Source organism: Ictalurus punctatus, chromosome 15, assembly GCF_001660625.3.
Source record: "Ictalurus punctatus breed USDA103 chromosome 15, Coco_2.0, whole genome shotgun sequence".
NCBI lineage: Eukaryota > Metazoa > Chordata > Actinopteri > Siluriformes > Ictaluridae > Ictalurus > Ictalurus punctatus.
The window spans coordinates 11602068-11627718 of NC_030430.2; the positions used below are offsets into that span (position 1 = coordinate 11602068).

The following is a 25651-nucleotide window of genomic DNA, read 5'->3' on the forward strand; positions in this document are numbered from 1 at the left end:
TGTGTGTGTGTGAGAGAGAGAGAGAGAGAGAGAGAGAGAGAGAGAGAATGAATGCGCTCCTGTAGATTGGGCAGGAAGAGTGCATGGATTTTCATCTGCTATTGCCGTATGAATAACACTATTGTCCAGTATAACGGGCAGCGCCAACTATGGTTTATTTTTTTATGGACCATTATTAAGGGGCGTTTTATTTAAATAATAACTAAAATAAATCCGCATGTGCACAATTGGAATAGCCCTACATCATCCCAGTGGTAGCAGGGTGACACTGCAGCCAGAGGCTTGGGTTACAGCTGAACATGATAGAATGATGAAATGACAGTTGTGCAGTGATACAAATCGTTGATTGAATGTTATTCCATAGTCAAAAGATTTTTTAATTTTTTTTTTTTTTTTTTACGATAGACAGGAAGTGATTTTAAATCCAAGGTAACTAATCTGCTGCTTCAATGTTTTCTTTTTGCTGTTGTTGCTATATTCTTATCCTATGGTATTGTATTGACAAAGAGAAGAAATTATATAAATTACATTTAGAATGATAGAAGAAATAACTAATCAATCCATCCATCCATCTCTATCTATCTATCTATATATACACACACTTACCCTTCACTTTTTTAGGAACACCACACCTGCACATTCATGCAGTTATCCAATATTATCCAATTAGCCAACTATGTGTAGGCAGTGCAATGCAAAAAATCATGTAGATACAAGTCAAGAGCTTTAGTTAATGTTCACATCAAACATCAAAAAGAAGAAAAAGTGTGATCTCTGTGACTTTGATTGTGGTGTGGATGTTGGTATGGACAGGTAAAGACGGGGGGGGGGGGGGGGTCACCTCGTCGTTTTCCAGTCTTCAACTGTCCAGTTTCAATGAGTCTGTGATCATTATATCCTCAGATTATTGTTTTAACTGACAGGAGTGGAACCTGATCTTTGGTGGTCTTGTGCTGTTGTAGCCCATTCTCCTCAAAGTTTGATGTTTTGAGCATTCTGAGATGTTTTTCAGCTTACCATGGTAGTACAGAGTGATTGTTTTAGTTACTAAATCCTTCCTGGCAGCTTGAACCAGTCTAGACATTTTCCTCTGACCTCTCTTGGTCAACACCAGAGGTGGTTTTGGCACACACAGAGAGGTAGCCATATGGAAAAGTGTCTCATGCCCACGGTTAAATATGGTGGTGGCTCTGTAATGTTTTGGGGCTGTTTTTCTGCGAGAGGACCTGGAGATTTTGTTAGGATACATGGCATCATGGACTCTATCAAATATCAACAGATATTCAATGAAAACCTGATTCAATCTGCCAGAAAGCATCAAATGGGCCTGGTTGGATCTTTCAGCAGGACAATGATCCAAAACATGCATCAAAATCAACAGAAAAATGATTTACTGACCAAAAAAATCAAGGTCCTGCCATGGCCATCCCAGTCCCCTGATTTGAAACCCATAGAAAACCTGTTTAGTGAAATGAAGAGGAGAGTTCACCAGCGTGGACCTCGAAATTGGAAGGATCTGGAGAGAGGGTGCAAATAATTGTTGCACACCTATATATATTTAGCAAAAATAGTTGTTGTTGTTGTTGTGATGTTTTGTTTACAATTGTTTGATATCCATGAGAGCAGAGTATTTTTGTGAATTTTTTTAAACAAAAGTTCAACAGATTAAACAATGAAGACAATTTTCACAGCCTTCTTTTCTCATACAACGGAAGAAGATAAAAAGTTTGAAATATTCAAACAGAGGACGTTAAAACTAAGAAAACAAATGTTTGATATCTATATCAGTAGTTATATTCAAGATTCTACACTATTTCTGGGTCTAGGTCCCTATTTAAATGTAAGCAAATTTGTGATATTGACCATTTTAATCGCTTTGTACAAAAAGGTCAGTTTCCTCATGCCTAATCACTTTTGCTCTCAGACCTTTTTGGACCCCACTCTGTGTGTGTGTGTGTGTGTGTGTGTGTGTGTGTGTGTGTGTGTGTGCAATGAAACAGGCTAATTGGGTTGTTTATTGTGTAGTATTTATAGTCCTAATTTATATATTCGTACTTCTTAGGCCCTCTGCAGGACAGACACGGTGCAGATGGAAGTTTTCTGCGCAGACTTGCGCCGTGATGAACGGAAAGAGACACTCTCCTGTCATTGGTCAGCTCAGATGACTGCAACAAGGAAGCGCCTCTACAGGAAATCCATCCTCGGGCAGAAATGGCGGCGCTCAAGTTGCGTTGGGGTGCAGTATTTATTTTGATTTTTGTCAGTCTATTCCTGACTTGTAAATGTGACAATGTTGAAAATTCAAACGAGTCAGTTAGAGACAAGGACGTTGACCCGAGCGCATCACAAGCAGCGAGTCCCGGCGAGACTCGGCACGGTGAAGAAAGCAGTACTGAAGAGGTTCAGGCTGAAAAGCAGCAGTGGCACACGACAGAGTTTGGGATAAACGATGCACTTGAAGCCGACAAAGCTGACTCCAAGACTCTGAATGATTCTCCTGGAGACAGCAAATCTTTCACTCCACCGCCCGCTAAAGACCACTTTCAGGAGGAACTGGTGATCCGACCCCTCCATTCCGGAGACATCTATGCGAGTTTCCAGTTTGGCATACAACTGGACACAGATTTTGAACAAGAAGAAAAGAAAGGTTGTCTTTACACCAGACTTTGTGCAGTAAAGCTGTTTTGTCTTCAGTTACCTCTTGAAAAACAGTTTTGTTTTTTTTACCTCAGTTGTTGTCTCTAACAATAATTTTCTTAGTCTGACTGACAAGCCTGGAATATATAGATTGAATTGCAATAATTGAACTGCCTTAATGCCCTATATTTATATATCCCAATAATATAACAAACTGTTAACAACTTAAGCCCAAGGAAACTTGACCAAGTTTGACAAACATGCAACCAAAGACAAATGTAATACTCAACGTGCAGACACACAGTATACGTCTCCAATGATGACCTTATAAGCTAAGTGGTTTCTTTTTCTCAACCTTCCCTGTAGTATCCCACTACCGTCTCTTCCCAAAGTCCCTGGGCCAGGTGCTGTCTAAATTCTCAGTGCAAGAGCTGCACATCTCCTTCACACAGGGCTACTGGAGGACCATGCAGTGGGGGCAGCCATTCATTCCTGCTCCTCCTGGAGCCGAGCTATGGGTTTGGTTCCACAACACAGTGCTTAAGTATGTTGATATAATGGACATTTCAGACAAAGTTCAATGTTTTATGCCATTATTAAAACGATTCCTAATTTGATAAACAGTTTCGATGTTAGATTTTGAAATATGGCTGTTTAATAGTTAGTGGGAGCACATCTTTTAAGAAGGAGAATAAGGTTTCAAAATAGGATGCTAAAATTGTGTGGATTGAAAATATGCTCTGTTTGGTTTTCCAGTGTTGATGAGAACTGGAAGGAGCTCACCAATGTTCTGTCAGGCATCTTCTGTGCTTCTTTAAATTTTATTGACTCAACCAACACGGTGCAGCCTACTGCCTCTTTCAAACCCCTGGGACTGGGAAATGGTATGATTGTCTTTCAGTCATTTTAAAATGTTGTTTTCCCCCCTTCTGTTTTACGGATTTGTAAATTTGTTCTTTTTTGTGCAGCGACTGATCATCGTTTCCTTCGTTATGCCACGTTGCCACGGGAAATTGTCTGTACAGAGAATCTGACCCCTTGGAAGAAGCTTCTTCCTTGTGGCTCAAAGGTGATTGGTATTCTTTTTATCATCATCAGTATATGCGATCCAGTAGGTTTTCATTCATTAAGGTCATTTTAAACGTCTAGTAGACATCTAGTGCACAATGGATGCATTATCTATTAAATATTTCAATGTATGGCCAAATGCTTTTGGACACCTGACCATCACACCCATATGTGGGACTTCCCCAAACTGTTGCCACAAAGTTGGAAACGAAAAATTATCTAGAATGTCTTTGTATGCTGTAGCATTACAATTTCCCTTCACTGGAACTAAGGGGGTGAGTGTAAACCTGTTCAAGCATGACAGTGCCCCTGTGCACAAAGTGAGAGCCATGGTTTGCCAGGGTGAGCTCTGACCTCAACCCCACTGAACCTTTGTGTTGGATGAACTGGAACACTGACTATGTTCCAGGCCTTCTCGCCCTACACCAGTGCCTGACCTCACTAATACCCTTGTGGCAGAATGAGCACAAATCCCCACAGCCATGTTCCAAAATCTAGTGGAAAAACTTTGCATAAGAGTAGAGGCTGTTATAGGAGCTTACTTTCAATGCCTATGGTTTTGGTATGGGATGTTCAACAAGCACATATGGATGTGATGGCCAGGTGTCCAGATACTTTTGGCCATAGCCTATACATTGTAGCTTTTTCAGTGTAATACATTTGGTGTCTGATATGTTGAATTTTATTTTTACAAATGTGTAGTAAAGTTTTAATAATGTTAATGACTTAATTATGGGAATAATTTTTGGTCCACTGGGACAAATATGCAAATATTATAATGCTCAACTATTTCAGAATTACGTCATAAAACCTGGACTTACACCATATACACCGATCAGCCATAACATTAAAACCACTGACAGCTGAAGTGAATAACATTGTTTATCTCTTTAAAAGGCACCTGCAAGGGGTTGGATATATTAGGCAGCAACTGAACATTCAAGTGGTTGTGTTGGAAGCAGGAAAAATGGGCAAGTATGATCTGAACGACTTTGTGAAGCTCCAAATTGTGATGGCTTGACGACTGGATCAGAACATCTCCAAAACCACAGGTCTTGAGTAGTGTTCCCATTATGCAGTGGTTATTACCTACCAAAAGTCGTCCAAGAACGACATCTGGAGAACCAGCAACAAGGTAATGGGCACCCAAGGCTCATGGGCATGAGGAGTGAAGGCTAGCTCATCTGTTCCAATCTACTGTAGCAGAAATTGCTGGCTATGATAGAAAGGTGTCGGAACACACAGTAGCTGTAGCTTGCTGTCTGTGGGGCTGCGTAGCGGCAGACCGTTCAGAGCTCCCATGCTGACCCCTGTCCACTGCTGAAAGCACCTACAATGGTCACGTGAGCATCAAGAACTGTGCCATGGAGCATTGGAAGAAGGTGGCTTGGTCTGATGAACGTCTTCTTTTAGATCATGTAGATGGTTAGGTGCCTTTTTGGCAAAAAACACCAGAATAGGTTTTGGCGCACACAGAGAGGTAGCCAGGGGATGAGATGGCATCAGGATGCACTATGGGATAAAGGCAAGAAGTCGAAGGAAGTGTGATGCCCTAATGGCAGTGGCTTCTTTCAGCAGGACAATGCGTCCTGCCACACTGCAAAAATTGATCAGGAATGGTTTGAGGTGCATGACAGAGTTCAAGGTGTTTACTTGGCCTCCAAATTCTCCAGACCTCAATCTGATCGAGCTTCTGTGGGATATGGTGGACAAACAAGTCTGATCCATGGATGCCCCACCTCACATCTTGCAGGACTTGAAGGATCTGCTGCTAATATCTTGGTGCCAGATACCACAGGTCATGTGGAGTCCGTGCCTTGACAGGTCAGAGCTGTTTTGGCAGCACAAGGGGGACCGACACAATATTAGGCAGGTGGATTTAATATTATGGCTGATTGGTATAGTTACAGACTCCACTATATATATACGTGTGTGTGTGTGTGTGTGTGTGTGTGTATATATATATATATATATATATATATATATATATATATATATATATATATATATATATATATATATATATATATATATAATATTTATATATATAATATTTATATATATATATATATATATATATATATATATATATATATATATATATATATATTACACACACAATTTTCTATAGTTCATGGCAGTATTTAGCACAGTACAGCTGATCCAGTTCTGTTCCCAAATTTAATTCGGACCATTTTGTGTTCAATATATGTTTGATTTTGTGTGGCAGTAGGTATGAAGTATTCCATAGTTCATAGATGCCATTGTGTACTTTAAACATAACTTTTATGGCTATATTATAGGCATCCATAACTGATTATTGGATGGCTAGTTATGAAATATTCAGTAGTTCATAGATGTCATCAGCACAGTGTAGTAAAGGAGCTTCTAGAGTGTTAACATGCAAAATTTCATCCCATTGTACCATTTTATCTGACAGTCACCAGTTAAGTCTTGTTTGCATATTGGTACTACCGATGATACATGGGCAGGGACATCTGTGCAGTTCATGAAGTATTTCTACTCAAATACAAGAAGGCTCTATCCTATAGAAATGAGTTTTGCTTGAAAAAAATTAGAGGGAGCATTGCTCATGATTCACAGCAGGGCAGTTGACCTAGCCTTCTTTTCTCTTTGCAGGCTGGACTAGCAGTGCTGATGAAGTCAGAGAAGCTTTTCCACAGCAGTTTTCACTCACAGGCTGTGCATATCAGACCTGTCTGTAAGGTGTGATTTCTTTAATCTTCTAATACAAATGTTTTTCTAGAAATAATCACATAAACCTTACACCTGGGGTTAGCAAATGGCGGCCTAGTGGCTGGATCTGGACAGTTTTCTCTGGCACCAACCTATCCTCGAAAACATTTTCTAGTTACATTACAATTATAGTATGTACAGTATTGCCACCAAGACCTACTGAAATGTATATCTACTACATATAGACAACGCTCTCCTGTACCAAATCTATATCCAGATGTCTATTGTTAAAAGCAATATACAGTGTGTAAAAATACATTTTTAAATGAATGGCACTGAAAAGCAGAGGTACATATTTCAATTTTAATTCTGTCATTTTCTAGGTACAGGACAAAGATGTAATATATATATTTTTTTATTTTAATAAATTAAATATAATAATCTTCTATAAAATGCAGGTGCCCATTATAAATATATAATTCTTTTCAACTTTGGTAGTTGGTATAGTTTTGTGTGTGCATGTGTGTATCATGCAAAGCAGTGAAGATATGATGGGCGTGTCCAAGATTTAGGTGTTTGAATGAGGGAATGGGTGTGTTAAAATGTTTGAAGTGCTGAGTTGCTAAATTAATTAATGACCCCCTACACTACTGTTCTCAGGAATCAGGCTGATGGAATGTAATTGGCAGGGGTTTTTTTCTGCCTTTAACCAAGGCTGTATGTTAATTTTTTTAATAGGTAGGAACTGTTGTGGGATTATGCAAATATTAATAATTCAAATGTAAAATGCTTGATTACACTACAATTGCCATGAGGAGTTCAAAACATTTTGACTGCAGTATACACCTTTATGTATTAACACATGACAGATTTCTCCAGGACTACTACAAATGTTCAAAAACGAGTTTTAAGTGAAGTTCTGTGGGTAGCAGTTTATTGGTATTACTCTGTTATAAAATTTCCTATTCAGGATTGGCAATGTTCAGGCACAGCATGGGAATTAAGACAGACCCTCGGTGTGGTGTTTGATCTCTACACCTCTGGCCAAGGCAAAAAGGGTAAGGGTAATATTCCTTTCTTTTTCAAGCATTTATGTACACATGCAGTAAAATGACAACATATAATTTGCTGTATAACCTTTATATGTGTGTATTTTTTATTTTTTTTTAAACAGATTGGTCCCTTTTCAAGATGTTCTCTCGCACTCTGACTGAGGCTTGCCCTCTAGCATCTTCTAGCAAAGTCTACGTGGACGTCACAGACAACCCTGAGGTAAAGTTCTTGCTTTTGGCTTTGTTTTAAACTGATATGCTGCGTTCACGTGTAGGCAACATGCTGCCACCACTGACTGAACCTTCTGTTTAAATTTCTGAACTTCTGCCATGTTGTAGATGAGGGAGAAACTGGGTGCTATTTTTTATACTTTTGGAAAACAGAACAGCTTAAAAAACGAGTGACGTTAATCGAAGCACACACTGTATTATAGAACAACTTCTCAAAACACTTCGGAGTTGTGGAAAATTACACATGAACCCACATAAATTTTTGATTACAGTACTGTTCATTTTTTCCACTGCTCATGAACATGTTGAGTGCTCTGCTCCTTTACCTTTCCATAACTTTGTAGAAGTGACTATTCAAAATAAAGTTGTCTTGACAAATCACATTGACAAAGGTTAATGCAGCACAAGTTGTTTTAATGATGGATATGGATAATGCAGTTAGAATTGCATTAAATATTTGTTCTTTGCTAAGGACAGACAATATGATTGCATGCTTTCTTCAACAAGAAAAAAAGTAAATAGACTAATTCTAGAGCAGTTGTTGGCAAATGTCAGTGCCCTTTTAAATATGGTAGTACTCTGCATTTTATCTGTTCCAGCTTGTTAGGAAAACTCAACAGTAGAAACTATTTTATGAGTTTGAACATGTCATTATGAGCATTTCTTGTATTGCTCAACCGTATGTTAAAATGTTGGGTAAGAATTCTTTGTGGCTCCATTTCAGCTGATTCACTCAGTAAAACAATGTGATTTAATGTCCTTGCATATCTGGCTGAAGACGCCTATATTGGTACCTGTCAGTCACAAGACACACAGGTATTTTCCCTTCAGATCTTATGCTCTTCACTTTGCTAAGACGACCTCATGTAAGGTTCAGCTAACAACTAGAACCAGCTAATTAGGGTCATTTGACAGCAAAACTGTATTTACAGTAATGCTTTTGACTTCCTGCAGAGTGTGGTCTGAGCATTTTTTCACTACCTTTTTTGAGGTCAACTTTGCTTGGCAAGTGGCATGGTTATTTTGCTTCACTGTTCGCTACCTGAAATGAACTTGCAGTCAGCAGTCATTCCTGGGTTAGTAAGCAGACCATATATCTTTTCCTTTTCTACAGCAAATCCACACTCTAGGATAAACATGATGCATGCCCTGTGTGCTTTGGAATCATTAACACTGAAAGGGCTTAAACAAACTCCTTATATTGCCACATAACAATTAGGATGTTAAGTGGCCACTCTCCATTTTCCTCTGCCTAAAATGCTGTTGAGGTTCTATGGGGTTTTCCTTTCCAGGAATGGTTTCCAATGTTTCCAATAACTATTTCCAGATTTTATTGCTGACTAAAGTACTTAAACTATTATTACATTGTCTTGGAATTAGTTCACAACCAAGATGTGTGCCTGGTTACTCATGGCTTAGGACAGGGCTGAGGGGGACTACAAATCTATAGAGTGACCAGCCTTTAATGAAATGGTTGCCGTCCTCAACACATGTATTAGTATATTATCAGGCCAAATTTAGAGACAACCCTTAGGGAGCCCAAGATCAGAATTGCATCAGATTACATCCTATAAACATCACATGCATTGCTGTTGCTAAGGAGTGGAATGGTAGCAACTGTGCTGGCTCATCACTACTTGTACCCAACACTGTCAGATGGGTGTGACCTGCTTGGACAAGAGATGCTTCTTAACTTTGTTGCTTGGTCAGTTGGCTGAGGCCATCATTTAAGCATTTAAGAGTAAAAAGCTTTGCAGTCTAATCTACTCGGGTGAGCGGTGAAGAGCCACATGCAAGCGCTAAAAAAAACAATGACTGCTTCAACATTCTCTTCTTTAACAAACACCAAGCCAGTCAGCCTATGAGTAAAGGTCCTCCCTCTGGCATTAAAAAGGACTTCCTAGCTCAGCATGTAGCTGGGAAGCAGTATTTGCAGCATGCAGACACTGCAGTCCCTCCTGGCATGCTACCCAAGGGGTGCTAGACCCACAAGAAAATCATCTCCGAAATTCTCCGACTATTACTGTTGTCTGTTGCAACAGTAAGTTAATTCCTATAGAAACTGAAGCATACTTGGATTGTTCTTTGCAAGGCGAAGAGCATGAGAACATAAGGAAGACACAGGCATAAATAAAGGTGCCTTCAGTTGTGAGGGTCAGTGCCAGTGTTGTACTTGTTTCTGTCCCTCAGGGAGCAGTGGTTATAAGTATAATCTCTCTTTGTTATGTTGCATTAATATATTCAACAGAGTGAGCTGTTTGACCTGAGCCCAGCCACACCTGTCCTCAACACAGCTGTAGTTCTGGGAGATCGCAGGACTTATGCTGTGTATGATCTGACCAAAGCAGTGACTTTTGGCCAGCTACGTTCTCTCAATCTCTTAATGCGATGGAAAGGGGAAAGTGGTAAGCATTTAATCAATAGAATGTATCAGCCAGCCTTTGTCTCTGGCCTATTAACATTAGGCATGTGGTTTGGATGTTGGCATTTAAGTGTGTGTTTTAGGAAATGTAATGATCCATAACAAATTTTGTGTGCCACTGTGTTTTCCTGCCCTCCATTAACATGCATGTACAGTGCAACTGAAAGAAAATATGTAGAAGGTGAGCAGCAGTTCTTTTGTTCTATGCAAGCAGTTATACACTAGGTTCCAGATTAAGAAATTTAGCAAGACCTTCACTGTGCAACTGCCTGCCTGGATCAAAAACCTGTGCCACATTGCTGCATTTTATGCTACATTTAAGCAAAGAACACTCACATCTTATCACTGTTGGACCACTCAGTTCTATCTACTTGTATAGCTAAAGAGAGTTGGATAAGACCTAACTAAAGACCCAGCTAAAGACCCACCTCTGCCGTGAGTACGTAACTAACCATTAAAATGCCAACCCCACATTATCTTAAAAAAAAAAAACACTACCTTACTGACTCTTGTACCTCTACTTTGCGCACTTTGCTTTTCTAGAGCTCCATTAAAAAACTTGCATGGTAGCACTACTTGTTTTGTTCCCTGCTTGATATATCTCTTTGCTTGTATTTTCTCATTTGTAAGTCACTTTGGATAAAAGCTTCTGCTAAATGAATAAATGTAAATGTAGTGAAGCTAACAGTGGGTGGGCCCACCTGAGGATCTTTTGTGCAAAGAGGAAAGAGCCATTGTGACTATCACAATGTTGTCTAAAATGTATCAATACATGGCAGTGTCTCAGAACAGGTAAAAGAAACTCGAGGGCCAAATAGATTGCCATTAGTTCCAGTCGGTTGATGTGGTCTGATCTCAGACTAAGGCTGCACAAATTGTCTCCAGCAAGCTAGAGCTCGTGCCCCTTTTGAAGCAAACCCAAGGAACTGCAACTGTAGTCAGCGGTCCTGATATTCTACTGTTAGTAGATCCAGTTAAAGTAGTAGGCTCAGCAGTGAAAAGGACATGGTACAGTGAAAGACCTCGGCACTGGCCACAGGTGCACTAATCAGTGGGACATGTGGGAAACCTCCATGCATGCTGGAACTCCTCTAAATTAGTGGGCCATGACTCCAAATGGGTGGCATAAGTCAGAGGACTTCATTAGTGATTGTTGAGTATTACAATGGATTTTCTGTGATGCTGGATGTTCCAGATATGTTTTTGTAGAACAGAATTATTCTGGTGATAAAATTTGAACGAGCAAGAGTGCTGCTGAAGTGAATATCAGCAAACATTCCCACAGAAGCCACAGCTGGATAAGCGTGAAAGCCCTTAGTAAGTGTAGTAACCGTTTCAATGTAACGGACTATTGCTAGAAGTGAAAGTGATACGAAAGGTGAAATGTCCCAGTGCTGTTGTAATAAAGATCATCACTCTTAGAAAGCTGCCTCAGATTAGTGGACTGGAACTAACTGTTGTTGTATTTGTTTGTTTGTTTGTTTGTTTGTTTTTGTTTTTGTTTATCACAAATGCATACATTCACCATCCACTGTATTAGGAACATCTTTAGACCTGAACATTCATGCAGTTACCTGATCATCCAATCATGTGGCAGCAGTGCAATACATAAAATCATGCTGATATTTACACATTCTCTGATCATACATGAATTTGACTATGTACAGTTTTGTCGAATAAGTGTCTAATTCACTAAAGATTCTATAGGATGTTGCTGACTCACTTCCAGTAATCACCTTATAGGATGTTACTGAGAATAGTTAAAGTTTATACGACTTTGTTTTTGTTTTGTTTTTAAAAAAAATCTGAATATTTGCTCTCATCATCCGTTGCAGGAGACATGCTGCGTCCCCTGCTCCATGCAGAGCGCTATGTGGCTGGATTTGGACTCCAAACGGGCGAGATACACACACTAATCTATAATAACCATCCATACAGAGCTTTCCCTGTTCTCCTGTTGGAGTCAGTGCCCTGGTATCTGCGACTTTATATTCACACGCTCACTATAACCAGCAAGTCACGTGAAAACAAACCAAGTAAGTCCTCCTCATTTATTGTGTTTCTGTGGTGGCAGAATGTCCAGTCCAGCCACAGGGCAACAGCCTTGATTTGCCCCCCAGTTGTTTCTTATTCTGGCATTATTTCATTACATTTGGTGTTGATCCATTACTGCAGGTTTAAGGTAGGGAAGAATAAGGTCCAGTATAATACAGAAGCTATTTGTTCAATAGATTCCTTGCTGTTTGTTAGGGTGGAGGCATCCCTGTCACCACTGTTGTCATGTTTTTATTTTTATTAAGTTTAATAGATTTTATGAATTGTCATGTATTGTTTAGATTTGCTTGGTTTTTCTTTTTAAGGCTACATTCACTACCAACCTTCAAAAGACCGCTTGCGTCCTCATCTCCTCGAGATGCTCGTGCAGTTACCCCCTCATTCGGTCACTGAGGTGACAGTGCAGTTTGAAAGAGCTCTGCTAAAGTGGACAGAATACCCACCAGATCCAAACCATGGTTTCTACGTCGGGTAGGACTCTTTCAGTTTGTATGCTTATGAAATGTAATTGTTCCAAAATCAAATATGGATTGCAATGTTTCTATGATAAAACCATAGTTCACAAAATGAATAGATTCTTGACATAATGGCTTTGAGCTTAACTTTTTAATGGATAAAACTTAAGAAATCCTGTGTTTGGATTCAAAATTATCTTCTAGATCATCTGTGATAAGCGCTCTTGTGCCAAGTGTTGTTGCCATGGACATCAACAGCACTCTGGAGCGTCCGCTTTTCAGCAGTTTGTGAGTACAATCTTTGTTTGGAATGGCTAAATATGTCTACATATCTACATGTAATATGTGAGATGATAGGAATTATATCTCAAAGGTTCACATTTAAATTACTTTCAGTGATTAGTGAAATAATATTGCATATAACCCCTAAATATAATTTATTAATATAATATAATATTTTTCTCCCTTTTACATTTCTAGCTTCCATACCAAAGAGGAGTCAAGCTACTTTGTGCGTGTGTACACTGAGCCTTTGCTGGTTAATTTGCCCACGCCTGATTTCAGCATGCCCTATAATGTTATCTGCCTCACATGCACGGTTGTGGCTGTGGCCTACGGCTCTTTCTACAACCTACTGACCCGCACCTTCCAGGTGGAGGAACCTAGCCCACCGCTAGCTAAACGCTTAGCCAATATCATCCGCCGCATACGGGGAGTACCACCACTATGAAGGACATGAAATTAATTTTGGAGCTTATTAGGCAGCTTGAAATCTGTCGACATCTTGATTTGTGGGAACCCAAGGTTTTCTTAACATGGCTGAGAGGAGAAGATGTCATGAAGAATGCTGCAACTTAAAGTTTTACCAAGAACCAAATGTTATGGGTCTGTGGGTTTTGAGTCTGTTTACACTGGAGAAAATGAACTATTTCAGCATGATTTGGGGTAAGAGGGATTAATTTACATCTGGGTATTTAAAAATGTACCACTGTGTATTGGCAGTTTCTTATTCCATTCATCTGGAAGACAAGCTTGCAGCAGATAGAAATGTGAACCCTTTATTATTGTACTTTGGGAATGAGCAAGCCATTACTCACTCATCCAGTGAAGATGGAAAAAAAATTCCATTAAGTGTATTGTAGCAATGTTATTGCTGTGAAATTGATTTCCCTTGGAAGTACAAGGCTTGCTTGTTTCTTCAAAAAAGGGCCTTTCATTGGAATGCCATTTTAACTATCCTGAGATAAGCAAACAAATGCATGTGTAAACAAGGCAAGGATCTAAAATGTGTTAAATTGGCATTTCTTTTATTTATAGAGCACAGATCTGCGTGACCGATTTCAAATTGAGGTACTCAGTGAGCAATAAAGCTAAATTTACTAAAGTAGTTGGAGAACAATGTGTTCATCCAAGACTGTTGTTTCTGGCAGTCAGTGCATTTCTTTTTGTTCCAGATAGCTCTCTCAAGCACACTCAATTGCTTAATCCACCCAAGCGGACAGCATAAATATGAACAATTGGTAATATATAATAATTAAAAACTTGCTTGTTAAGTCACAGCATACACCTAGTAACACACACACACTTAATACATTGTACATATTTTAGATAGTGCCGGTTGCTGACAAACATTGATAAACCTCTATAAGTGACTTGTATGGTAGTTACATGTATGTTATGAATGTTCATATGTGAGAACCTTAAATTTAGGGGGTTTTGCTGTGTACCTTATCCAAATGAGGTTGTGCAGAAAAGGTTTAACACTTGGTTCCACTAATGTGTAGGTTTCAAGAAAACTGGGTTATGTGTCTTGGTTTATGATTAATAACTAGACACTCCTCTGCAATCCTTTGAGATGAATGCTAACCACTATTTCCTTTTCTACCTACCAGAGTCTCTTCTCAAAATAACTGACACCTAAAATTCCTTATTTTTTCTTTCCTGAGAAACTTTTCCACATGCTGCTATATTTTCTGTCTGGCTCTCTAGAGGTGCTGCCAAGTTGTAGGAGATGTTTTCTTTGCCAAAGATTGCCACATATTTGAGTCTCGAGTCGAGGCCAAGACGTCTTTTACATTCCCGGACGCTGATGCTAGTGCTAAGATACCTATTAACATGTGTCATACCAAGACTGAGCAGTCCTATGAAAAGAGATCATAAATGTTACCATTTGTACTGGCTCTGGAACCTGACTTTAAAACTACCAACAATTCTACATGCCATGCCCAGGGTTTATTCTTGTGTTTTAAGAAATAAAATCCACTGAAACACTGAAATTTACCAAAAGACACAATGGGTTTTAATAATGACATCACAAACATGAAAAAAAAAATCAATGGTGAAAAAATATTCCATTGAATTCATGGATACATGTATTTCTGTCAGAATAAAAATGGTGTATAAATATAGTTAAATGATCACCAACCTGCTACGTTTCCAAAAAATTCAGAATGGATATTTTTCTCCCACACTCTCATTAACTGAACTATGAGCAATGATATACAAATCTACTCCCATCGATTAACCCACTTCCAGGAGATATACCTTCCTACAAAGTTTAGTCAGTTTAAACAATTCAAGGCTTTTTCAGATGGACTTTACTAACTTAACATGAAGGGGTTTTTTTTGGGGGGTGGGGGGATGTTGCAGCTGCACTCAGATGAGAAAGGTAGATCTCCCAGAAGTCTAAATGTCTGTCCATGTACCAGATCTAATTAGCAAGGTTCACTGCAGGCATGGCCACACGTGGTCCTGCAGCACTTCTGCACTCCAGGACACTCACCATCATGATAGCAATACTCCGCACACATCGGGGTCCCCTTGGGTATGGGGCATTGACCAGCCTTCACTGTAAGAGACAGACCAAAAAATTTGCTTAGTGATCTGCCACATGTAAGCATGCATATGTGTGTGTGTAAGAATGCAGGGAATACCTGCAGTGGACTTCAGTAGTAGCTGTATATAGAAATTCTTCATATTTTTCTGTATGTATATTTAATCTTGCAGTGATTAACTTTTTATTTCCAATCCATGTACTAGTACTATTTGTTATATCGGAGGTTAATTGTTCACCTGTATAAGGAGTGATGCACTCGTGGCCACAGCCGTTATGGCAGCATTTCTCCTCTTTGGGACAGTCGCTGTCTTTAGTGCAGTATTCAGCACACATTCCTGAACCCCATTTCCGACGAGGACAGATTCCTGGCTTAACTGCAGGACGAGACGAAACGCTGAAAGCGAATACTCTGGTTGTGTCCAATTATCACATATAAATAGTATGGAGGAATAGTCCCACACAATAGGCCACATCTTAAAATGATAGAGGAGTTTCCATGTCAATGCCACTAATACATAAAAGCTTTGTAAGCTTATTTTATTGTTTGGCAGGTGACTTTTCTTACCAAAAAAAAAAAAAAAACCTTACAGGAATCCTGCAGGAATATTATCCAGACATCCTACAGGATTTTCAGCTCATTTTCTTGTAGATATACCTGCATGAATTCTATGAAAGGAAAAAAAAAAAAAAAAGCTATCCAGGAATTATGTCCTGCAGGGTTTTTCCAGTGTGCAGTGTGTGTTTCTACTGTACTGAAGGCTCCATTATAAAATGGACATATCCTTCAGGATTTCATAATTCCTGCAGGATACTAGCAAACATTTAAATCCTGTAGGATTTTTTTTTTTGTAAAGGTTGGTAAAGTTGCACACTAAAGACACAAATTTTCCCCATCGTCGGATTAGAAGCTTTAAAGTAGGGAGGTTTGTATATTAGCCTATATTGACAGTAGAATAAGTGGTGGATGTAGTCTAAAGAAATCCTAAACCTAAATTACACTCTTTAAAAAGGATACCAAACCGTGTCTTTCCCCGTCGCTGGGGTGGTACACACAAAGATACACTGTTTCTACCTTCAGTATGTGTTTGTCCTAGTAAGGGGTATACTGTGCATCTTTAAATCTTCACTCAAAAATGTAATTACGGTCTAATTATGTGGCTGGAATCTTTTTAAATGTATAATATATTCACATTTCTAGCTGAAAGATGGATATTAAAAGGTACAAAAGTTACCACATAAGAGTACCACCCGGGTGGCAAGAAAAAGTATATATACTGTCTGTATAACCTATTAGCTGTATAAGTATATACTGTCTGCATATAACTGTATAAGTATATATACTGTCTGTATAACCTATTTTCTGTATAAGTATATAACTTTATAAGTATATATACTGTGTATATATATATATATATATATATATATATATATATATATATATATATATATATATATATATATCTGTATAAGTATATATACTGTCTGTATAACCTATTAGCTTATGTTAAAATTCGTTCAAATGAGCTCAAATGCACAAACAGTAGAAGTAACGGTGCTAGGTGTGGTGAGGTGAAATAAGTAGATACACTACTACACTACAGAGGTTCAGTAGGCTAATCTTACTCCATGTTGCTGCATATTTTTCACCCCTGCACTAGACGACTGAAGTAGGAAAATTGACTAAAACGTTTGTAAGAAGCTGATTAAGTGAAATGAGACTGAGCTGAGGGGCTCTCACCTGTGCAGTTACGTGCTGCAGCTCCTTCGATCAGGTTCGGCCATTCAGTCAAGGTGAAGAGCACAAGAGTAAACAGAGAGAGGAGTTTTAGCTTCATCTTCCTCTGCACTCTCTTACAGGTCTGAACTCGAGAGGAAAAGAATCTAACTAGGACAGAAAGGGTAAGAGGAATGGACTGAAGGTGGAAATGTGTCGTCTGCATGGTCCTTCTGCCTGCCGGCTCCATAAATAAATAAATAAATAAATAAATAACCAGAAAGGTCAGTGTAAGAGTTAAATAATCCGTAGTCTTGAATAATCTCTAAAATGAACTATTTCTGAAATAATGATCCCTTTTAAAGGGATATTTAAGATATTTTAAACATGAGTAAGAATTTTGCAGTAGTCAGGTTGTCAGTCTTGAACATCTTGTAGCCACCACTAGTGATAACTTTTTTCTTTTTTTATGGTTGTGGAGAATTACAGGTCTTCCCTGTTGGCTGAACACAATGTGGTCGCTGTACTCATTTGCAATTCACTTGAATTCTTACCTTTTCCTGCCACCAGAGACACCACATTGGGCTAGTTTTGGAACAAGGGTGCAGGTGGAAAAAAACAAGTACGCAGGTAATTGTAATTTGGTCAATTTCCAGAAACAAAGGAAATGTATAAGTGTAGGAAGTGTATGTATAATATACAGAACCATTTCTGTTGTAAGATATATTGCTGCTGTAATAAAATTGGGGAAAAGAAAGGGATATTATGGGGTGTAACACGTCCATACTAGGTGATTTCGAAAAATGCATTGCAGATATTGCAAATTTAAAACAAATTATGTGCACCATGGTGAGCCTATTTCCCATGCAAAACTGAGGGATATATATATGTTTCTCAATTTTTTCAATGGCATATAATTTTGAGCTAGTTTCAGGTCTTTTTGTGTGGTTTTTGAGTTGTAGTTGGGTTGGAAACACTGTCTGCAAACGGTCCGGTACCATAAGTCAATATGATAAAGCCCATCTTTGTTTTTAATTAAGCATAAAATTTTAAGCCATGCCCAGACCATTGCCAGAAATATACTGTCCAAACCAGAGAGCACCAAGCATTGAATCCACACCCAACTATTACAATAAAACTGTCTGAACCAGAAGCAACCCAAGCCTGAATAAAACACAGCATTCCTGTTTTATAGTGACTTTAGTCTGTAGCTTCAATGACATCATAGACTACCTAAAAAAATAAAAATAAATAAATCATATTTATAAAATTCATATTCATAAAATGTTGTTGGAAAAATGTTATGCTGCTCTATATGTTGCCTAGCACTGTGCAAACCTGAACTGTTTTATCATAAAACCTGATGGGACTATAGTGAGGCAGGACCACATTAAAAAACAAAACAAAAAGATGAGACCTGCAGCATCTTGCATATGAACAAGCTGCAAGCAGAATACTAGCTCTTTCAGTGCCTTTGCCAAAACTTACCTAACTTAAATAACTGAAAATAAAATCGAGAAAAAAAATATACTTTTATTAAAATTAAAATGACTCCAGGAAAGCAAAACTGACCCATCCCCCAGCCCTCCTCCCAACATTCCAGCAAACCAGACACATCCTGTCTATACTGACCCCTACTGATCTCTCCAAATACTGTTAAACTTGTTCCATGGTGAAATGTTGCTTCAACAATCCGGTCAACTCAAACGGAAATCGTACGTTTTACATCGATGATGGTATATACTTCGAAGCAGATGTTAAAGACGGTGTGTACAAAGAAAGAGCTATTACACGTGTAGATTAAGTGTATTTTATTAGAATGAAAACAGAAAAAGAAATCATTCACATGTCTGATGTAAACTAAAAGTAGGTGAAAAAGGAGTGCATTAATTTCACCACGTTTCATTCCCTTTCTACATAAACATCCACAGGGATTTGATCTAAATAAACCAAAACCTTCTTTGTGGTGAGGATAGTGTAATGCATATGTGCAGTTAATTAAAACAATGGTTTAAAAACATGTACAGTACATAATATTGCAGGAAAAAAAAAATTACAACCAGCAGTCTTTTAACCACATGAAGTAATTATAGATTTGGGAACTGCTGCAAGGTTTCACTAAAGGAATGCAACTGTTAAAGAGAAAACCTGCCAATGAGTCTAGGGCAGGATTATACTACCATACATTAATTTCTATCTAAATAATAAATATAAATACACAAAAAACATAAATTTGTAGCATTAAACAAAATGTGCAGCAAAAAAAACTAATCTTTATAATGTTTAATTTCTGTAAAGAAGTACCCTAATTACTAACTCTAAAAACACTTAAAATATGAAACATCTCTGCTAACTTATTTCCCTTAATGCATTTAAACAATGTGCATTCATTAAACTTATAACGTTATCCATTTTATACTGCACCCAATAATATTTGGGTACAATAAAAAAATAATATTCATACTTTATAAAAATAGATTTCTACTAAGGCCGCGTATGAACCATTTCGATTTTAAATTTACTGCATAAACTCACATACAAGTGTAGTGATTATTTACGTTATTTAGACATACAAGTGTGCAAAATATGAAAAATAGTTTTTAAAAAAATAGTGGTATGTATGTGGTGATTTTTACTATGATATGATTATCCTCTGCAAATTAAATGAATCCCTTAGTTTGCATTATGACTGTTGATATCATCAGTGTTAAATGCCCTACATCGTTCCAACCTGAATTATCCCTCACTTTCTAAGAGGGTCTCTTTAACTACACACTCCCTCAAATCAGGCTGATTCTCAAGATCAATGCCGAGCTCCTGGATCTCATGCAGCAATGCCTCCCAGCGTCGCTTGTCCTTGGAAATCTTCCAGCAGAGCCAGATGTTGGCCTGCAGAAGTGGCACGAACAGTGGATGGAGCTGCTTTTGCTGTATCTTTTGCATGTCCATTGAGGGCACCAATTTATTGAGGGCATGCTCACAGTGCTCCTGTGCCTCGCTCAGCCTCTCCAGCTCCTGGTAGCAACTTGCCACTGCAGAGAGTGTGAAGAGCCTGTGAGTTTTGTGCGGCGAGTCCAGTTTCTCCTGGAGGCGCAATGCATTAACCAGAGTGTCCAGCGCTTCCTCGGAGCGACCAGAACGCACCAGCATCTGCCCATTGCGCAGTTCCCCCAGGTAAAAGAACTCTAGGAAAGCAGGTGAAGCTCGCACCTCAGCCAGTGAGTGCAGATGTGAGAGATATTGCTCGAATGCACGGCTCCGCTTGCCAATGGTTTCAGCTGCAAAGTTCCTGCGCAGCTTCTTGCGTGGAAAGTGCACTCCTTCCATGGCTTCTCTGTGTTGCCTGCGCAGGACATGGTGCAGCCGCTCGAAATCAGTGTAGCGACGCGCAATGATTGCAGGGGTATTGTCAAACGTGCCAGACTGGATTAGATGAATTGTGTAAAGCTGTTTGAAAGACATGAGCCATATGTGTTAATTTCTGCAATCACTGTATGCCTAGAAATTTATACCAACTGATTTTTTTTTTTGTTTAAAGACCAGGTGAAGAGGAAGGATAAGGCCACAGCCTTCCTGTTTATCATCTCAGCTTCCGTGCTAGCCTGACTGATTGTTTTAGATGTCTCCTGTTAAATTTGTAATGAAAACTGTTGTTTACATGTTTGGCTTATCCTACATGTGCAAGCTGTATTCCTAATCCTATGTTTCCAATCACTTTGTTATTAGTCTCCTTGTATTTCCCATGATCAGATCAATATTTTCACTTCTACATTAAGCTTGACTGTCGCAAACCTGACCCCTGCCATGGATTATGACAATGGTTATTAGAACAGGATTAATGTACAAGTACATCCTATTATATCAAGTGTTACAGATAAATAATGCTACTGCTTACCACATATTTGGAGTTTGCCTCATGCACTACGCTGGCATCAGTTACTTCGAACAGAAGTTTTTCTAACACACAGCGAGTGCGCAGATTTCGCCAGCTCTCCTGTAGCTGACGGGTGAGCATGCTGGAGCCCTTCAGAGTCGGGCCTGTGGGGCTTATATCTGAAATGCCAAACAGAAATTATATGGAAATGGGAAGCATCAAGAGAATGGACAGTTCTCAACTCTTTTTTTTGTAAAAACAAGAAGTGAAAGAGCACTGCCCTGATATTTCTGTCCATCTATTTACAAATTTATTAGTGGTTTTTCTTACATGGTTAGAAGCAACTTCTTGAAAAGGAAAAAGAAGCAAGCATACGTGGTAGGGTTTAATTTTCTAGACAACTCAACAACCCACAGATTCACTCCAAACCACAATTTATAGATTTTGTTTTCCTTGAGCAGGCAACCAATTCACACATTCTACAAAACCGAACCCAGACATCACTGTAGAACACAGCAGTACTTGTGTGCTCATCCGAACTTAAATTCTGTAAGAACTACTCATTTGGATTCATATTTAACCATTACGTTTTATTTAGAATGTAATAATCTATGTAGACAATGTACTGCAAGTGGAAAGTAAGTGAACAAGTACTTAAGAACTACCTGTGCTGCCGCATGCGTTATCTATGGACTCTGGAAAGCAGTCCAAATCACTGTCTGGACCAGATGTTTCTCCAGCCTCTTCTGAGTCCAGGACACCATCTCCATCAAAACAGAGCGTCCCACTGAGCCTGGACGAGACATTGTCCGTGTCATCCTCAAGTTCGGAGCTTTCTGGAAAGTCATCAGTGTCGTCCGTGTCCACATGGAGCTCTCCTTCTTTGAATATCGAGCGGCGAAGTCTGTCCAGCAGCTTAGAGGCCATCAGCACAGTACTGGAAAATATGTCACTGTGAATGTGAGAGCCAATGCAAATCTGAAAAACCCCTAACTTCTCAAATGTCATATCTCGACTGCAAAGATAATTTTTAAGAAATAGCGGACGCACTCAGTCAGCCTGCATGGATGGCAATGGAAACAGTAACTACCCTTTGCTGATATTCTACCCTTTGCTGATATTCCAGTGATCTGTGAAACCAGAGAACAAACCCTGAAAGAAAGCGAGCTGCCTTTATATTTAATTCATAGATGGCTGAAAGAACATGAGACTAAAGAAACAACTGGACCAGGCAATGGCAGTCCTCGTTTAGGGTTGTGAATTTAGTATTAACATGAAGAACTCCCAACTCTATGGAAAACTAGGTCTCCAGCTACAACCCACCTGTTGAGTGCTGCTGATAGTTCAAATTTGGTTGCTGGGGAGAAAAATGTCCTTCTTTCTGGTTAAACCACCATAATTATTCTGTAGCGTAGGCTTCAACCATCATTCACGACATTTAATTAGAAGAAAAAGAAGTAGAAAACAGTCCGTCGCTTGAAAACAACAGTGTTAAACACCCCCGGCTAGCTTACTAGCAGATTAGAGGCATAACTAAACACTAATGACAACCATGTCTCATCAAATAATGGCGTTTAAGATGCAAGACTATAAAAAATCTAGTTGAACATGGACTTAATCTAATCTGCTGTTTTCCCTAAACGAACTTTTCTATAAATGTAGCTGGAAGCAATACTACTCGTCGGCTAACAAGTAGCTAGCAAGCTATATCAGTTTATATACTATATACAGACTATATCACGTTACAGCTAAATTGAGAAAGAAATATAAACTTACCAAAGACGCAAGTCACAAAAACACGCAGCCTATACTCATTCATGTCGGGAATTACACAGAAGTCAAGAGTGAAGAACATGCATTTCGGCGAAGTGCTGGACTTGAGGAGTTCCTCCACTTTAGTAGGCGGACACGTCCATGGCAGTGACCGAAAACACTTCATCAGCGATTATTCCCTCGTGTAGCTGCAAACTTTGTTACATTAAAAGTGTATAGTGAGAAACACCATGCATAAGGCTTACTATTATAACTACACTAGCCCTTCTTCCTTTCCCGTGCCATCGAGACGGCTAAATAAAGATATACAAATAGCGCTTTGCATAATGTGCATAAACGTAGAGTTCACCACAAGAGTCGTGTGCTCGGGAAAAAACTCATGTTTAGCTAAATGTACAATATCCGACACATAACTTTGCTTTCGATATTGCCATATTCAATTTTTAACATTAAACGAACATTAAACGTGATTATTTGAAGTTAAATGACTTATTATACACTTATACTCTGATGTAAAAACAATATAAACTCTCAGAATTTGTAATGGTTTTAATGGTTATAGTGGGAATTGTATTGGTTGTAATGTAAACTGTAATAGCCCCTGTGGGTCTCTATTGGCAATTTGTTGCCTTCTATTGGTGGCATGTTATATCTAGTGGATACCATTAAGGAACAATTATGGGATGGTAATGATTTCAATGGCTAGCTGATGGTTTATAATGGTATTTGTAGTGGAAACCATTAAAATTTCTGTGATGGTTTCTATTGTTTTTTTTTTTCAGCAGGGTATAAACAAGCAGATAGCTAGATAGCTAGCTAGATAGATAGGTAGAAAACTAATAGGCTTTTCTGTTAAAATATATTCTATTAAATATATTTACATTGGTCACATTCACACCCAGATTACACATTGAAAAAAAAATTAAAAAAAACTTCTCTATGGAGTGTATTTTAGACAACACATTTGCTCCACACTGATTTGCATAGGGAAATATAGAAGACGCAATTCAAAAAAAAAAAAAAAAAAAAAAGATTGCTGGAAAGGATTTTGGAACAAGAGCATGGCTACATAAGTAAAGCAATAGTACTGCACCCCAACCCCATTATTTTTGACAAGCACCCACTGTTCTCTCTCTCTCTCTCTCTCTCTCTCTCTCTCTCTCTCTCTCTCTCTCTCTCTCTCTCTGTGTGTGTGTGTGTGTGTGTCAGAGAGAGAGAGAGAGAGAGAGAATACAGAAATAGACAAACAGATTCCAGAAACACCTCAAACTCAGTGACCTCTAAAATCATATCATTACAAAGTTTATCAAGCCATGAAGGATCACCAGCGCTTACTAACATCCATCATACCGATGCTTTAGACCAGAACAACCATGTAAAACAAATCAGATTAAACCAAATTACAATGCAAATGAAATAAAATTACATCACCTATTGGGAAACCAAAACACAACAACAGAGTAAAATGCAATGCTGTTTGACCCTAGAAATACAGTACACCATGGCAGACTATATATACACAGTGACATATAAAGAAAGAGAGAGAGAGAGAGAGAGAGAGAGAGAGAGAGAGAGAGAGAGAGAGAGAGAGAGAGTCACCTTGACAAAGCACAGACTCAGTGGATACAACATAGCAATAGAAACAGGCAGACACAGGAAAACATAACTCCCACAGGAAGAAAGGTTGTGCTTACATTGCAACCAAAGCACAGCTGTGACAGAGCTGCACTTCCTAACAGAATACACAAAATACATAGACATCTGAGAAAAATTCTACCCTAAAATTTAAACCCACACACCAAACATTTGACAGTCTATCAAACAGTGAAAAACTCCCCCTGCTATAGGAGAACATAAAGACTGCTGTATATTAGAAGCCATAGTATGAGGGATGATGAGTGATCTGCCTTGCCCTTGTGTTTCTTGTAATTGTTAAGATCGCTCTTCGTTATTATTTTTATTTTATTTTATTTTATTACCTTTATTGGAAAAGTCACTTTTATTCTGTAATTTTACTAATTTTCTCCTTCTTTTTCAGTTATTCTTTATATACCTTGCTGAAAAAAACCTGTAGAAACCATCACAGAAATTCTAATGCTTTCCACTACAAATACCATTACAAAACATCAGTTAACCACTACAACCATTACCATTATTGGTTCTTAATGGTATCCACTAGACAAAACAGTCCACCAATAGAAGGCACCATATCACCACTAGAGACCCACAGGGACCATTACAGCTTCTGTTCACACCAACACAATTCCCATTATAACCAATAGCAGGGTAGTGCCTTTATATTGTCCTTAAATTATGTACATTGTTTGCACTTTTTTTTTATGTTTATTTTAATCTATTAGTATTTTATTTGATTCTTTTTTATTTTGTTTTGTCTTTTTAGTTCACTTTTCTTGTTTTTGTATTACCCTTCCTTTGTAGTTGCTTTGGCTATACAAATGTGCAATTATTTGTCATGCCAATAATGCACATGAAAACTGAAAAACTGAAACAGAGAGAGAGAGAGAGAGAGAGAGAGAGAGAGAGAGAGAGAGAGAGAGAGAGAGAGAGAGAGATCGGTGTTCCCCGTTGTGGACAATCATCAGCATAATAAATAATAAAGGAGAATGAATGAATGAGAGAGTTAGTGAGTCACATGTAATAGTATCATCTCCAATATTTGGACAAAGGCCTATACGTGATGAAGCTCCCCAGAAAAGGGTGTGCATGACTGAAGGTCACAGAGGATTTCTGTGTGGAAAATTATAAGACATCTCAAGGCCATGGAGCTATCTTAAAGGCTTACCAGAACAAAGCTTTAAGTTTAATATCATCAAACT

The 25651-nt window shown here is 38.6% G+C and overlaps 3 protein-coding genes across 3 annotated transcripts; 1 reads left to right on the forward strand and 2 right to left on the reverse strand.

Annotated features, from left to right (window-relative positions):
• The first annotated feature begins 2156 nt into the window (after window positions 1-2156).
• pigt (phosphatidylinositol glycan anchor biosynthesis, class T) lies at window positions 2157-14004 on the forward strand. Its single transcript, XM_017487469.3, has 12 exons — window positions 2157-2647; window positions 3004-3181; window positions 3394-3521; window positions 3606-3706; window positions 6346-6432; window positions 7373-7460; window positions 7577-7674; window positions 9934-10090; window positions 11943-12143; window positions 12468-12633; window positions 12822-12905; window positions 13098-14004. The coding sequence occupies exons 1-12, from the start codon at window positions 2212-2214 to the stop codon at window positions 13345-13347; spliced, it is 1974 nt and encodes a 657-aa protein (XP_017342958.1). The 5' UTR covers window positions 2157-2211; the 3' UTR covers window positions 13348-14004.
• Window positions 14005-14893: 889 nt separating this feature from the next.
• wfdc2 (WAP four-disulfide core domain 2) lies at window positions 14894-17408 on the reverse strand. Its single transcript, XM_017487475.1, has 3 exons — window positions 17192-17408; window positions 15690-15827; window positions 14894-15465 (listed from the first exon to the last, which is right to left on the reverse strand). The coding sequence occupies exons 1-3, from the start codon at window positions 17391-17393 to the stop codon at window positions 15332-15334; spliced, it is 474 nt and encodes a 157-aa protein (XP_017342964.1). The 5' UTR covers window positions 17394-17408; the 3' UTR covers window positions 14894-15331.
• A 1553-nt stretch (window positions 17409-18961) lies between these two features.
• On the reverse strand, window positions 18962-23184 carry snx21 (sorting nexin family member 21). Its single transcript, XM_017486328.3, has 4 exons — window positions 22818-23184; window positions 21707-21978; window positions 21063-21220; window positions 18962-20614 (listed from the first exon to the last, which is right to left on the reverse strand). The coding sequence occupies exons 2-4, from the start codon at window positions 21966-21968 to the stop codon at window positions 19904-19906; spliced, it is 1131 nt and encodes a 376-aa protein (XP_017341817.1). The 5' UTR covers window positions 21969-21978; window positions 22818-23184; the 3' UTR covers window positions 18962-19903.
• Window positions 23185-25651: the final 2467 nt, after the last annotated feature.

Excerpts from the sequence above, each read along its gene's own strand:
- wfdc2 (XM_017487475.1), bottom strand. The coding sequence starts at position 17,393 with ATGCAGACGACACATTTCCACCTTCAGTCCATTCCTCTTACCCTTTCT. Across the intron at positions 15,828-17,191 it reads TGCAGCACGTAACTGCACAG|TTAAGCCAGGAATCTGTCCT; the intron begins GTGAGAGCCCCT and ends CTCGTCCTGCAG. Across the intron at positions 15,466-15,689 it reads GTGCATCACTCCTTATACAG|TGAAGGCTGGTCAATGCCCC; the intron begins GTGAACAATTAA and ends TGTCTCTTACAG.
- snx21 (XM_017486328.3), bottom strand. The coding sequence starts at position 21,968 with ATGGCCTCTAAGCTGCTGGACAGACTTCGCCGCTCGATATTCAAAGAA. Across the intron at positions 21,221-21,706 it reads TAACGCATGCGGCAGCACAG|ATATAAGCCCCACAGGCCCG; the intron begins GTAGTTCTTAAG and ends TTGGCATTTCAG. Across the intron at positions 20,615-21,062 it reads AGGCAAACTCCAAATATGTG|CTTTACACAATTCATCTAAT; the intron begins GTAAGCAGTAGC and ends TCTTTCAAACAG.
- pigt (XM_017487469.3), top strand. The coding sequence starts at position 2,212 with ATGGCGGCGCTCAAGTTGCGTTGGGGTGCAGTATTTATTTTGATTTTT. Across the intron at positions 2,648-3,003 it reads TGAACAAGAAGAAAAGAAAG|TATCCCACTACCGTCTCTTC; the intron begins GTTGTCTTTACA and ends CCTTCCCTGTAG. Across the intron at positions 7,461-7,576 it reads CTCTGGCCAAGGCAAAAAGG|ATTGGTCCCTTTTCAAGATG; the intron begins GTAAGGGTAATA and ends TTTTTTAAACAG.